Source organism: Lepisosteus platostomus, chromosome 2 (assembly GCF_059453375.1).
Source record: "Lepisosteus platostomus isolate fLepPlt1 chromosome 2, fLepPlt1.hap1, whole genome shotgun sequence".
NCBI classification, from domain to species: Eukaryota; Metazoa; Chordata; class Actinopteri; order Semionotiformes; family Lepisosteidae; genus Lepisosteus; species Lepisosteus platostomus.
Window position 1 is genome coordinate 67,184,746 of NC_142612.1, and position 14,239 is coordinate 67,198,984.

The 14,239-nt window shown below is 41.1% G+C and overlaps 1 protein-coding gene across 1 annotated transcript; it reads right to left on the reverse strand.

The window, feature by feature from the left end:
- Positions 1-284: 284 nt before the first annotated feature.
- sec62 (SEC62 homolog, preprotein translocation factor) lies at positions 285-13,265 on the reverse strand. The gene is made up of 8 exons (XM_088614436.1): positions 13,171-13,265; positions 10,134-10,242; positions 9,153-9,258; positions 7,953-8,154; positions 7,462-7,557; positions 6,659-6,719; positions 5,480-5,599; positions 285-4,519 (listed from the first exon to the last, which is right to left on the reverse strand). The coding sequence occupies exons 1-8, from the start codon at positions 13,204-13,206 to the stop codon at positions 4,005-4,007; spliced, it is 1,245 nt and encodes a 414-aa protein (XP_088470562.1). The 5' UTR covers positions 13,207-13,265; the 3' UTR covers positions 285-4,004.
- Positions 13,266-14,239: the final 974 nt, after the last annotated feature.

The window sequence follows — 14,239 nt, forward strand, 5'->3', positions numbered from 1 at the left end:
ATACATCACCCTATTAGGTGATATTTAAAATAGTTATCTAGTTAGCATTCCCATGAATTTTACATAGTCCCAGGACTATATTGTACATTTGATCATATTTAAAGGGATCATCCTCAACACAAATTAATATTTGCAGTAAATAGTTCAAGTGTTTTCCTATTTACCTGCAAGAGCAGGACCTGCACAAAACAAATGCAAGAATTCTTTGGTTTACAAGAATGCTATATAGTGCAGTGAAGACCATTATTTGTATCTATTTTATTTTATAAAGAAAAACACCAGCATTGCTTTCTATATTTTTATTGCAATAAAAGGATAAGATATACTTTCAGATAGACATTAATTATTTAAATTATATTCCAGTAACTGCAAAGACAATCCTTTAAATTATATCAATCCAAATATGAACAACTAAGTGGTTAAAGAAGTTAAAACCGCAAATGATAAAAGGATAGTCCTTCTTTCTGAAATGTGTGAAGCAGCATATATACTACAATATACAACATACTGATACTGTGCAACACTCAAATACAATTTGAGATTTTGAAATGTATTTCTGCCAATATCTACAGTACAGCTACTGGCACACTGGCAAATCTTTCCTTTAGAAAGACAAAATGGAAACAATGAAACACAAAAATTGCATGTGTCTGGTGAGAAAAAGAAGCAATATATGGAAAACTAATGCTACTTTCTGTGCTATTGTAACTACAAACTGTATGGTCCGCTTTTAAATTACACCCTTGAAAAGGGATTTTTTATATACTGAAGTACAATAGGCTTATGTTGGAAACAGTACATTATACTTTTCACCTCTAGCCGAGAAGCATCCAAATATCCGGTTTGCGGGCAAAGTAATCAATCAACTTTTTTGTACTTCTAGAGCAGCAGCCACAAAAAGTACTGATGCATGGACAAACATTTCATTCTCAGCATGAAAGTACATGTTTTTTTGCAATAAAGGCGGATAATATCCTTAGTGGAGACGTTTTCTTCACAATAAACACATTGCCCAAGTGAAGACCGCAGAGGCACACAGCAGTGTTACGTGATGACAGAAAAGTATTGGAATTGTTCCAGACCATGCACCTTCACTGACTGGCATGTCTGAACAGAAGGGCAGTTATTAAGAGTGGGCAAAATAACCAAACCATGGAAATAAAAAAAAACCTGCCAAAGACTAGGATGATGTAAACAAGAAAACGAAGGAATATAACTTGATATAACTTTTCAAATATTTTCAAATTGTTGGAACGGGTCTTAAAATGCCACCTGAACACCTGAATTTTTTGGTGTTCTATGTGACCATGACTGAACTGTCATAAAAAGATGAAGTTATGGTAACTGCTCTGGAAGCAATGCATTAACAGATTAACAGCATTTGCAAAAATTACCAGCTGTTTCAATTATAAACTAACCTAAACACTATTACAGTCTGCAGTAATAGTTTGTGGTTAGTCTGGTTTAGATTATTTTTTGCTCATTTGAAGAACCATTTACAAAAAATGAATACAATAAAATTCTAGACAGGCAATCCTTATACCATTTAAAAATACCCCAGTATTAAATATGCTACTAATTTTAAGGTATATTTTGATATTCCAAATAGTATCCTTAATTAAAAAAATGTATTAATTTGCAACATGAGCAGGTAAATCATTATAAATTGTCAGCAGTTTCAAGAACAGGCTCATTTTTACTTTCCACCCAATTGATATTAAGGATATTTTGAACAAAATATTGTCAAAATAAAACTTTCAGTGATGCCCTAGAGTTTTTGCCTCCCAGACTGGCAACTTTCTACTGGCATTGTGAAGTGTTATCCACAGTTGCTTGGGGTTAGCTGGTATATTTTTAAAATGTCACCAATTTAAAACTGTTAAATCACAAATTCTGAAGTACTGTACAGGAGAGAAAACATGAGGATTTTTTAAGCCATGAAGACCCAAATGTGCAACAAGAATGAAATGGAAATGTGCAGAATAAATATTTCAGATGTCCAATGAAATATCTGTTCTGGTATGTGATCTCTCAGAGACTGGTTTAGATTATTCTAGTTAATGATAAATTTCATGTTTGTTTTAGCGGACAGCAATGTGCATCAGAAGGTACATCAAATGATTTTGATTTACATTTAGTTAAAATCAGTACACATTCTTAATAACATTTGGTGTTTGGCACTATCCTGCCTTTTAATTCAGAACATTGTTCCATGCAGAACCAATTTTCAACATGTAAATAAGTCAAGACTTGAGTTTTTTCCATTTCAGCTTTTTAAAACAGCTTACTATGCTCTTTACTGACTGGTTGAACTGGAATATGATCATTCTACCCTCCGGCAAGATAAAAAAAAACTACTTTCTTGCAAAGGGCTTCATCAGTACCAAATGATTTATTGAGGCATTTTATTCAAGTAAATGATGTTTGAACACATGGGACCAGACTGTTTTGGATTAAGAACTACACCCACACTTCTCAATAGAGTGACCTGTATAAATGGGACAGCACACATTTTCCAAACACAGTTTCCAAATTCCAGACTATACTAAGACAGATTTATACCCAACGTCAGACGCTCCCTATCTATTGGCAATGGAAAAACTAAATGTACTTATGCACAAAAAACTCAGATCTTCAATGTTGGTGACCAACAAACATTGACATTGCTGCCCCTTCTTCAGCCATATAAAATGGAAACTAGGTCTCCGTACTTTTTTTGTAAATAACTTTAATCTGATTTTTGAAAGACTTTTGCATTTACAGTCACTATGAGTCAGGCTTTTTAGAGTTGGGCCATTTTTATATCCATACCATAAGGCACAGGTACAAGGAGACCACCCAGAAACACTGAACAGTTCACTCATGAATTTTTCACTTCGGCCAAAATGTTTCTTCACATAAGCCTCACCAAACTGCATGGAATGTCACTGTCTATTTAAGCACCACTGTTAAAACTCCTGAAGGTAGCCAAACTACATCAGCAGATGAGAGATGCAGCATGCACTCATACATGACTGACTCTGCCTTCTGCTGGCTGTTCAGTACATGAGGCTGTTGTAGGATGGCTAATCTTTTCAATGAGGCAGTGGCGTCTGAAGTTTGCACAGTTGGGTCTATACCGGTAAGAGGGCAGGGGATTCACATCAGAAATCTGTCTCATTTTTACACGTGCTTTTTATTTAACACTTATAGACTTACCAGGTCACTTTGTGTAATGAACAAGTCTCGCATGCTCACGGAAATTACAATTTGCCAATTTGCTTAAAAGTGGATCTACGTTATGCTTACACCACATACAGCCCCCTCAGCTCAGTTCACCCACTTTTGTCCTGTTAACTAAGATTTTGTGGATTTTAACACACTTCTGGGGTTAATTTCAAAATAGAGAAGATGAGAGAAACTACAACACTTTCTTCTTAAAGGGTCTCAGAATGTAAACATCACTTAAACACAGGCATTTAGTTGGTTTCTAAATGCACGAACAACCGTTATGCATCATTCAACCAATTGCTTTGGTGTTCGGAATGGTTAAATTTTAGATACAGAAGACACATTTTAAAATAAGTGTACAATTACGGTTGCTCAGCTACACAAAGAAAAACACAAAGAAAAAGTTTGCATATGTGCCCAGCTGAGGGGGCTAAATGAACAAAGTAACCAAGACAACTGAATACTGATGTATCACAGCTATAAGTTCACGAGTTTCCTAAAACAAGTACTTTTTTAAAGAACACAAAACCAGCACAACAGAGAAACAGGACTAAAGGAAAAAAATAACATTATCCCCGGGAGAACCACAAACTTCAAATAGTGTGACTGGTCTGACAGTGGGAGGAATTCAATATCACAATAAGGCTTTTATATCTTCGTTATTTTTTTGTGTTTTTATTTTCAGCCGAAACTGCCACGTGTTTCAATATATTTGGAAGATCACCCAACATAGGAAAGCTTCTCTCTTCTGCGAGTCGGAATTCGCAGTCCCAGTGGAGAGCACCTTTTTTTGTTTAAGTTTTTGTGTGTAAAGGCCTGGCTTCGTCGTCGTCCTCCTCCTCCTCTTCCTCGTACTCACCCTCCTCTTCCTCCTCCTCCTCCTCCTCCTCCGTGTGCTGCTCCAGCTCCTCCCTGGTGATCATCTCGAAGTCGTTGCCGTTGCTGTGCTGCGATCCCTCGTCCTCCCGCCGGTCGCTGTCCGTGTCCGACTGCCGCTCGGCCCCCGAGCCTTCCACCGCCGTGCTAACAACCCCCGCCTTGCCGTCCCCCTCGTCGGCCTCGCCTTCCTTCTCCTCGCTGTCCGATTTCTGGGCCTTCCCCGCCCCCGCCGCCGCCTCCACCGCCTCCGCCGCCTCCGTTTTGTCGCCTACGGCCTTCTTGGAGTCCGAGCGCGGCCCCTTGTACTCGTGCGTGTAGAGGGGCCTGAAGGAGTCGATGAAGCCGACGTCAGCCGTCAGGTTGGGCAAGAACCAGAAGTGGTGGCGGCCGCCCGTCACCACCCAGATGATCAGGAACAGGATGCACCGCGCTGCGAAGACAGAAAGCACAGCAGGATGACCACGCAGTTCAAGGGCTCTGTACATGACGTTCTTAATGTGGAGGACGTCAGGCTGGCTCGCTTCCAACAGCAGCCTCATTCCGTTATAAGCCTGAATGTTTATGAAAACAACACCTAACCCACACTTGCTAAATAGGTTGTGTTCCAACAGGATGGAAACTCCTGCACTGCAAGGAGATGAAAACAGACCCTTCTGTACTGCTTAGTGCCTAACATCTATTCCCACGATTTCCGGAATTTATTTTTAAAGAAAAGCTACTATTCAGGATGTCTCCTATACAGTTATGAGAACTTAAGGGCAACAGAGATGAGCAACCACCTACAGGGAGTGGGAAAGAAATGAAACTCCAATGTAAAGTCTCTCATCAGGGTATTGGGCCATCATGTTGCCCTTTACTGATGATGTCTTTCCATCACAGTTCCACACACAAATCATTTAGGGCAACGTTTTGTGTGAAATGTCAGCAGGTGCTGCTCACATAAGCTCCTGTGAAATGTGCCACAACAATAAGCTCTCTTTCAAAGTCACAGAGGTCTCCTCTTGCAGACATGCTAATCATAATTATAGTCAACCAGATGCATCCAGACATTATTCTTAGCACACTGGGATGTAGTTTGCTTAATTAACAATTCACAGTGGTGTGGAGGCACTTGCAGAGCTGGTGTTCTCCATTTCCCCAGCTATTTCTATCATTTTTTAATCCACTTCCTGTATGCTCCTCCATGTACCTTATAGGTAGAGAGCAAACCAGTACACTTTACATATTGTATCAGGATAATCAATTCATCCCTTTTCTAAACAGTTAACAAGGCAGCAAAAAGAGCAATTCACAAATATTCCTTGCTGTTTCAGTTCCTTACTTCCAAGACCACTGTGTCTTTGTACAGATTAAGCCTACACAGAGGGAGAAAAAAGGTGAGACAGCTTACCGACTGCAAGTAAGAGTATACTGGCAACAAAGCATCCTGCTGCAACACTCAGATAGTAAACACCAACGCGCATTTCAGCTGGCCAGAGAGGGAACAGGGTGGCTGCGATGACTGCAATCACTACCACAGAGAACAAAAACAAGACAGATCCATCAGAAGCCATTTCCACGTATGTCTTAGAACAGAGCTGCTTAATTCTAGAACTCGGGGCTTGCAGTGTGACACCCCGTAGCCTGTCCTGAAAGCATACGGTTCTAAGTTCTGCACATTGGTGGTGGTGGAGGGGAGTCCCCATTACCTGTAAAAGCACTATATAAGTGTAAGCAACTTTTCTTCTTATTAAGTGGGACCATGTCTTGAATGGGACATCAGTGCATAGCGGGGCACGCACTCATTTGTACACAGGAAACATTTAGAAATACCAATTCATCTAGTCAACGTCTTTGGAAGATGGCAGGAAAACCACATGAACACGGAGAGAACAAGCAAACACCCCACAGTTCCGACTCGAACCCAGGACCCAAGAGCCGTGAGGCAGCAGCGCTGCTCTTCACACCACCCCGCCAGGCCAGAATATTTCATGAGTCCTGGAAACTCTGCAGGAAGGTTTCCACGTAAGCAACGAAATGATGATTCGGGTTTAATTAAGCAACAGGGCTAGAATGAATACCTGCAGATACAGGGATCCCAAGGATGGGTTTTGGGGCGCCCTGCCTTTCAACAAAGAAAAGCTTCATTACTCATTCGCCTCTACATTTTGAAGCTCTACTCAGAGGAGATACTGGTGACGTCTGCACAAGGTTTTGCACTGATCGAAGAGGGAATAAAGCCGGGCTCGGGCAGCTCAGCATTTTAAACAGGAAGGAGAACTTAAAAATAAACCACTATTGCCTAATCAAATATACCCCAAAAAAAACAGATAAAGGTACTTGAATGAAGATTTAATTATTTTACAGGAATCACTAAGAATTCCACCTTTAATTTCCAACACAAGGGCACTGATATTCCCTATAGGAAAACAACCCATTTAAACAGTTTATTATGGAGTAGGCGGTTTTACCACAGGGAAACTCAGACCCATTAATCATAGAACACAACATTAAAATTGACCTGAGCAACCCAAATTGATTCATCATTCACTAATCACTAAGCATCTCAATTGGTAAGTTCAATACCCACCTAATATCAGTCCCATGGCAAATGTTTTCAAATGAACTGGGTCATAAATCCACACATATACCTATAGAGAGAAAAATTCAGGAGTAATCCACTGAAAAAAAAAAGATTTAAAAAGGATTTGGACTTCATGAACTTAATTTATAAAAATGTGTTGTGGCATGAAGCCGTAGTCACCTAGAAAACATAATGTGCCCTTTTCATTCACATTCACCATTATTTGGTCAGCTATGTGCTTTATGCTTTGTTTCATACTTCAAATTATAGAGGAACCTCACAAGAGTTAGTACTCTATTCATTTAAAGTATATGTAAGTCACAACCACCTTCAGAAAGCTCTGCGATCTCTTCCTTATGTGCGGCAGGCTAACCAAACACATTGATATGCACTATCTTTGACATCCACTGGTGGTTGACAGAGTAACTTACAGAGTAACAGTTATTATGTGGCACAAAAAGGTCACAAAATCCCTGGTGTAAAAAGAATCAGCTTTCATCCTGTAATGCTGTAGAATGTAGTGTAGCCCTAACTATGAAATGGTACAGGCATAAAACAAGAACATTCTGTCCTGTGACATCACATGTTTTAAAAGTCCAGCACATTTCCATGGATTTCACTGTTCAGATTGAATCTCTTCAGCCCTTCTCTTGTCATCCAGCAGACCCATTCTCACTCTTTCATTCTCCTTAACTGCTCCTTCACCTCCAATGCCTGCTCTGCCCTCTGCCTTCCCTCACTTTGTACTGTTAAAAGTGGAACACACCTCTGCTTGTCCCTGAACAATAGCATCATGTCCCACTACAGACCTCATTGCCGTCTAGAAACAGCTGGTCCTCATGTGGCTCCAGCTTGAATTTCTTCTTGGTCTCTTTTTTCTTCTTTGGAGTTCCTGGACTTTCATCCTAAAGGGATTCATGTGTTTAGACTTCTTGTCTACTACAATATTACAGTCATTACATAGTACTGTGTACTATAGAATTATACAGTATATAATATGTACACTATAGCTGAAGTGTAGAATATAATGTGATTAAAAAACAGCTGAGAGCAATTTAAAGAGGCTTTATAAAAATAAGTAACGGCAGACAGTCAAATGAAATATTGTCTCTTGATAACACCCAAACAAAGAAGAGAACTATGTAGCGCTGCTTTTCCTTTTTGTACTTTAAGCTTTTTAAGTTTTGAGTTAAGGATCATTAATCTACAACACTAAATAGTGATTATACTGTGACTTGGAATCTGTGACAAATGTATTTTCCTTTGACCCACAAGATTTATTTTGAAAATAAATTCTTACGGTTTTTTCCTTCTTCGTGTCTGCAGCCTCAGTCTCTTTCTTCTTTTCTTTCTCCTTTTTGCTCTTTTTCTCCTCCTCCTTCCCACTGTCACTCTTGGTTTTTTCCTTTTCTTTTTCCTTCTCTTTTTCCTTTTTGAGCTCCTTTTCGGGTTTCTTCTTCATCACTTTCAGGGCTCGGTGGAAAAACTGCTTCTTCAGGAGCCTGACAGAGGAGGACCAGAGCTGGGTGTCTGTGCTGAGAGGCTGGGGGTCGATCAACCCACCAGTACACAATTTCACTGCACAGACACAAGACTCCCAAGTACAAGCATGAATACAACCGTTATACTTAAAATCTACAAAAACGGCACACAGCTTAAATTCAAATACATGAAAGTTTTAGGACATTGTGGACAGAATCAGCCCACAAAAAGCCAGACATGCTGCTGATCTGGAGTCCTGGGCTTTTCTCATAGTGCTTTTGAATTATAACAAAATACTAGATACTAGAATGGTTAATGAAGTTTGTACTTCACTGGAATATTGTCCACTAAAATAAGATCCTCTGGGCTGGAACCATAGTCCAGTAGAAATAAAAATGCAAGCCTGGTATTTTCAACACGTCATTCGTGGAAACCAGATTTTTAGTCTCAGTAAGACTATCTACTGGGGACATTTTTCATAAAAAGTTACACTCATGTGTATTTTCACCGGGAAGAAAGTCTTAGCTTTCATATGACTTCCTTTAAAAAACATAATTCTTGGAGCACTGTTAGGCAGATTTGTGAAGGATGTCTTCAAGCACTTTACTCCGGCTGTATAGTCCATGCGGTTAATAATTCTCAAAAACAAATATAAGAACGAATAAAAAAAACTAGAGGAGATGGCCTTCTGCTCCCCACGCACAAACTCAGCACAATCTGTCCACACGGATACTCTCTCAGCACAGACACTGATTCAGACTCATGGCTCAGTGCTATGTCTCGCTAAAACAATGCAGCATCTGTATAAGGAAAGGCCAGGAAACAAACCTACACAGAAGCAGCTCCAGACACAGAGACAAAACACTGAGGGAAACCGATAACCCTTGCTAGTCTGTACTGGACAGTTAATATATTCTAGAATAACAACCCTAAAGCCATGTTATTTTATTTTTGAATCAAGGCCATTTTAAAATACTTTGCTTTTTCCATGTTAAGAAATATCTAGTATCACCTTTACCTGTTGCAGTAATCAACCACAGAGTCTCTGGTAGTGAACAAAGCCTCCTCTCCTTTCTTCGCTTTTGCCCATTTGGAATCCAACAGACAGTCCACTGCCTTGGAAGCTGGGATTCCACAGAAATTAAAGGGGTGAACACACAGAAACTGTAAGTCTACGCATCTCCATTCATTAATCGTGCATAGACAAAGTAGCAAAACAGCCGATTGAAAAGCCATTTTATTAAGCTGTCAAAAGGTTTTTATGGATTTTCTCATTTATTACACATTATTGTCACAGCCGAATGTACAGAAATCCAAATAACTATCTATTCTGCTACTCATTTTCATTCCCATTCAATCAAAGTTCATACACATTTTAATTGCACTGGAATGCTAGATTGATTACATCATTACAATTTCCTTAAAGAAAAAAAGATTATAATAATTAATACTGTTATCAGCAGTTTTCCATTAGCATGTTATTACCTTCCTGTAACAACTAAATATGACTAAAAAGTCATCACCAGCTTTACATCTAAAGTTACAGTTCAAATGCAACGAGTCTGCCTTTTCTTGATATGTCATTAGCAGCTCTGAATCTTCCAACATGGATCCACTGAAATCTGTCGCCTTTTCTCGTGAGTCTGTTTCTGGCCACCCTGTCTGTTCAAACCCTCCTGAAGTGCTATATTCCAGCGGAGTGGGAGAAAATACTGCGAGGGTGTAAATCAACCGGGTGAAGCCCGCTTTGTGCAATGCTCGTTTGCGCTCCTCGAAACTCCAGCAGAGGGGCAGTTGTCAGGTATTGATTTGGGCAGCCCTGCAAATACTCCTTGGAGAAACTAGAGCAGGGAATCACAGAGAAGGCATACTGCATGCACACTGCCAAAGGACAGACCTCCAAAAAATTAGACAACTGAATGAAGAGTCAAACGATCACTTCAGGAGCAGAACACTATGGCACAGATTGGAAGTAAGAAGTGGGAGACAGAACTCATACCGGTGAAGTACTCCACTCTGTGGCCCATCATGTTAGTGGATTTGGTGGGGCAGTTGAACCGGAGATACTTGGCCACCGCTTTCTCCTCCTTGGTCGGCTCACCCACCTCCTGCAGGAGACACAAGCTTTTTGGTCAGACAAAAAGCTTTTCCAAAAAGCTCAACCTGTGGAGATTTTCAGCTTTCACTGAGGAAAACTACCCATTCATTCTTTCACTCTGGCGAGGGAGCCTTTGTCCAAGGAGCAAAATAACATGCTTTTACACTACAACCCATCAGAATTTGAGCAATTAAAATGAATTGGGTCAAAACAATGTCCTTAGGATTTACAGTTGCAGAACTGTAAGCAAAAGTGTGTTTCGAAAAACATTTGAAGATTCTTTTTATAGTTCTTTTATCCTCACTTTCTGTTATAATTGATTCCCTCCGCTACGTTCTGTCCTGTAAAGCTGTTAATGTAGAGTGCTGATACCCCTGGAAAGGAATCAAAGAAGGACGCCTCCGTGCAGGGTCTGAATGATTTGCTGTGTATCGGGGGAAAAGAACAAGCACAGCAAGAACCTCTCTCAAGGGGCGACGAAACGGGAAGCTCACAAGTCGTACATTACCAGCAGATCAAATCAGAGGAACACCTTCCATTAATGGAAGTGAAATTTAAAGTTTGCGATGCAAGTGCATGTTCTCAGACAGCAAAGCTGACAAGTAAGCCTAGAGGGCAATTCCACACTGAAAAGAAGCGAAAAGAAGGAAAAAACGGCTTTTGAGCCTTCTTCAGGCGGGGTGTGTGCCGTGTGCTGCGTGTGCTAGTCTCAGACTGGCTGTCTGGAGGAACATGCAGAATAGCGCCTAAGAACTAAAACAACACTGCAGTACCAGAACTTAACTCATTAACGGTCTGGCATCAGAAATGTAACACACATCACACAGACAGTCCTTAAACCTGTACTGTCCTTACTTACCCTGTCAAAGGAAAAGACTGGGGAAAAAAAGTTAAGTGAACACATCCTGGTGAGAACTTCAGTTAAGATTCCCAGATTGCACCCTTGAGCAACTTCTTAATACAAAACGTGCTAGGTAATACTTGTAATACGTACAACCCATGTTTACTTTCAACAGTGTTGCAAACCGCTTCAAGAAGCTTTTTACAGAATTGCTCAGGCATGACGAGACCCATCCAGTGCTCTCAGGACACGAGCTCTTCTTTGCTCCGTACAGGATCTCACACCAGCCCAAACAAAACCGCACATCCAGCACTTCTCCAGAACACATTTACCAAAACATCCTCCTTAATCCTTGAATTAAAGCCATAGCGCAGAGCCATCTTAAACTACTTACTTGGTTTATCATTAAATGACTGTAATAGTTTAACCAGGGCATGAAAATCAATGTAACAGGCCAGATAATTACCATACATGATCACTTTTTTAATCTTGGTTATATATAAAATGTGTTTTAAACTTTTAAACCCAAACATGGAATTAGTATTAACCCTGAGCCAATTTCTCAGTTGCAGAACTATTCTCAATCCAGTGTGTTACCTAAGATGCAAATAAATGGACCTCCACAGAAGAGAAAACAAACACATTGTGGATACATTTGGTGCATCATCGGTTCATCACAAAGTGATCACCTATTAAGAACTGTTTGGTCAGGATGCAGGGTAAGTAAGCTGTGGAGATGCTGCTTATAGATCTGAATGCCACAGTTGGAAACAACAAGCCTGAAGCACAGTATTTATGAAACTCAGGCCAGCATGCTGAAACAAGTCAAGCAAGAGTCTAAACAAGCAAGCAGATCAATTACAGACCTATTAGTTCTGGTGATTTAGGCTCAGCCAGAACAAAAACCTCCAGACCCAGTGGTCCCCCAGGAGCAGGACTGGGAACCACTGATCTAATCAAAGCACATCCAGCCCCTTAGCATCTACAGGGGCACCTCCACCACCAACAGGGTTCCCATAGGGGGGAAAAAAAGAGAGCAAGACAGCAGATGTCAATTTAAAGTAACAGTCCTGAGCTGAAAACACAGCTTGCAAACATAAACTGGGCGTCTAATATTCAGCAGCATCACGAACTGCCTAACGCTTTAATCACAGATATCTCAGCTCTTTTCACCACCCAAACCTTCCAGTTCCTTGGACTGATCGACCTCACCGAACACAATAAGAAAGAGCACGCTGTCAAATAACGATACTAAGAAACGTGCCGAAACAGGAAATGGAATCCTAGCGAAATTCATCCCTCTGGACATTTTAACAATTTACTGCAATCCATGGTAGCTGGAGTGGTAGTCACGCTTATTGTCAACAGTATGCTGCATTTATTACGGCATACGTGTTATCAAACTGCATTTACCCTCAGATACATTTTCAGGATACTACTGTAACAGATACATTTTACAATGCGCTGCAGACACTAAACCCTCGCGGGCCGCCAGATGTTTCTGCATTGCAACTGCTGTTCTCCTAATGAATTGTTTTCTTCTTGTCCTGTTTTCAGACTGAACGGGAGAGGGGAGGGGGGAAAAGGAAAGATCTCAGATCCAAATCCGATATATTATACACTACACCTTTTACGCCAAAACGGAAGTGGACACCTAGGATAAATATTTTCAAGCTCATCTATGATTTGTTTTGCAAACCAAAAAGTGCCAACACATCTGGTCGCTCGTCGCCGGCAAAGTGGTAGTCCAGCACTCCACTTCTCTTTTTTGCAGATGAAATAAGCAACAAAGATCTTAGCACAGACGTGTAATATATTTTTAGATGGTCGAAATCGTGCCTAGGGCGGTTAAATTTTAAAGTACAGCCGTCCATCTGCTCAAACAGAAACCAAGCATTTTCGTCAACGGCAGCTAATTGTTAAACTACTTCCTGCAAAATATCAACCCCTTAACTGTCCCCGCCTCCAGGCTCATCCTCTTTAATAAAAGAAACGTTTAGCTCCCCATCTCAAAAGGAACTCGTGATTTTTCGGCATGACCTGGACCTTCCGTGTCACACAAGGCCCATTTTTGCAATTGTCTTTTATATTTTATACCTGGATTCGCTTCTTGTGCCTCCTGCGCTCCGCCATGTTTCTCCAGCCCTGTGTCGGTGTGACGTGGACAGGAAACGAAACCCCGCGAGAGGCGAGAGGAGAGGGTCCTGTTTCACTCGGCGGGGTTTTCCCAAAGAAGGGTCGAGGGCGCCCATCCAGAGGTCCCCGTTAACAAAGCGTAACATTTCATCTCCCACCCCGCAGTGTGTCAAGTCAGCCTGAAGTCATTTGCAGACGCGGTGGAACTGTTGATCTCTAGTTGTGCTTGTGAAATTCTGCAATTAGCAGCGGTGTTGATCAAATCTACATATCTCAAGAGGGATGTTTTCTATTTGTGCTTATTTAATATGTATGTTCTTATAAAGAGGGTATGCTTCAGATAACTATACCTTGCTTTGTTAGTTCAAGTCGACCGATGTTTTGTGGAAATCGACACCATCATGAGCCCCCATGTCTCATTCCTCCACTCTCTCTTCCAGGGGACAGCATTTCATTATGTAATCATGTTTTGCAATGATGATATGCCAGATCAGTGCGACACGGCGACGCAGTGCTGGGAGTTTGTATGTTCTCCCTGTGTTCATGTGGGTTTCCTCCTGGTGCTCCAGTTTCCTCCCACAGTCCAAAGACATCGTGGTAGATTAATTGGCTGCTGGGAGGACTCACCCTTGGCGTGAGTGTGGGAGTGTCTGTGTGTCTCCGGTGGACTAATGCCTCTGGTGGACTGGTGTCCCGTCCAGGATATGCCCTGCCTTGCGTCTGTTGTAGAACCTGGGTCCTCCATGACCCCAAACTGGAAGAAGTGGCTAGGCAGTGGATGGATGGATATGCTCAATTAAGAAGCCTTGAGTCAGTATGTTAAGGTGAATGCATACCTAAACACTCTCAAAGACTTTCCACTTTCTCTTTCTTGCCCTCTGGTTGGGAATCCATGTTTAACTTGGGATCCGGACAGGAGCCCTCATCAGTAGATGAATCTAAGGACATGTAGTGAAGGTCAAATTGATGACAGTCTGATGGGCCTCCCACATTTCTGGTCCTTCGGTTCTTTTTTACTGAGTTCCAGAGC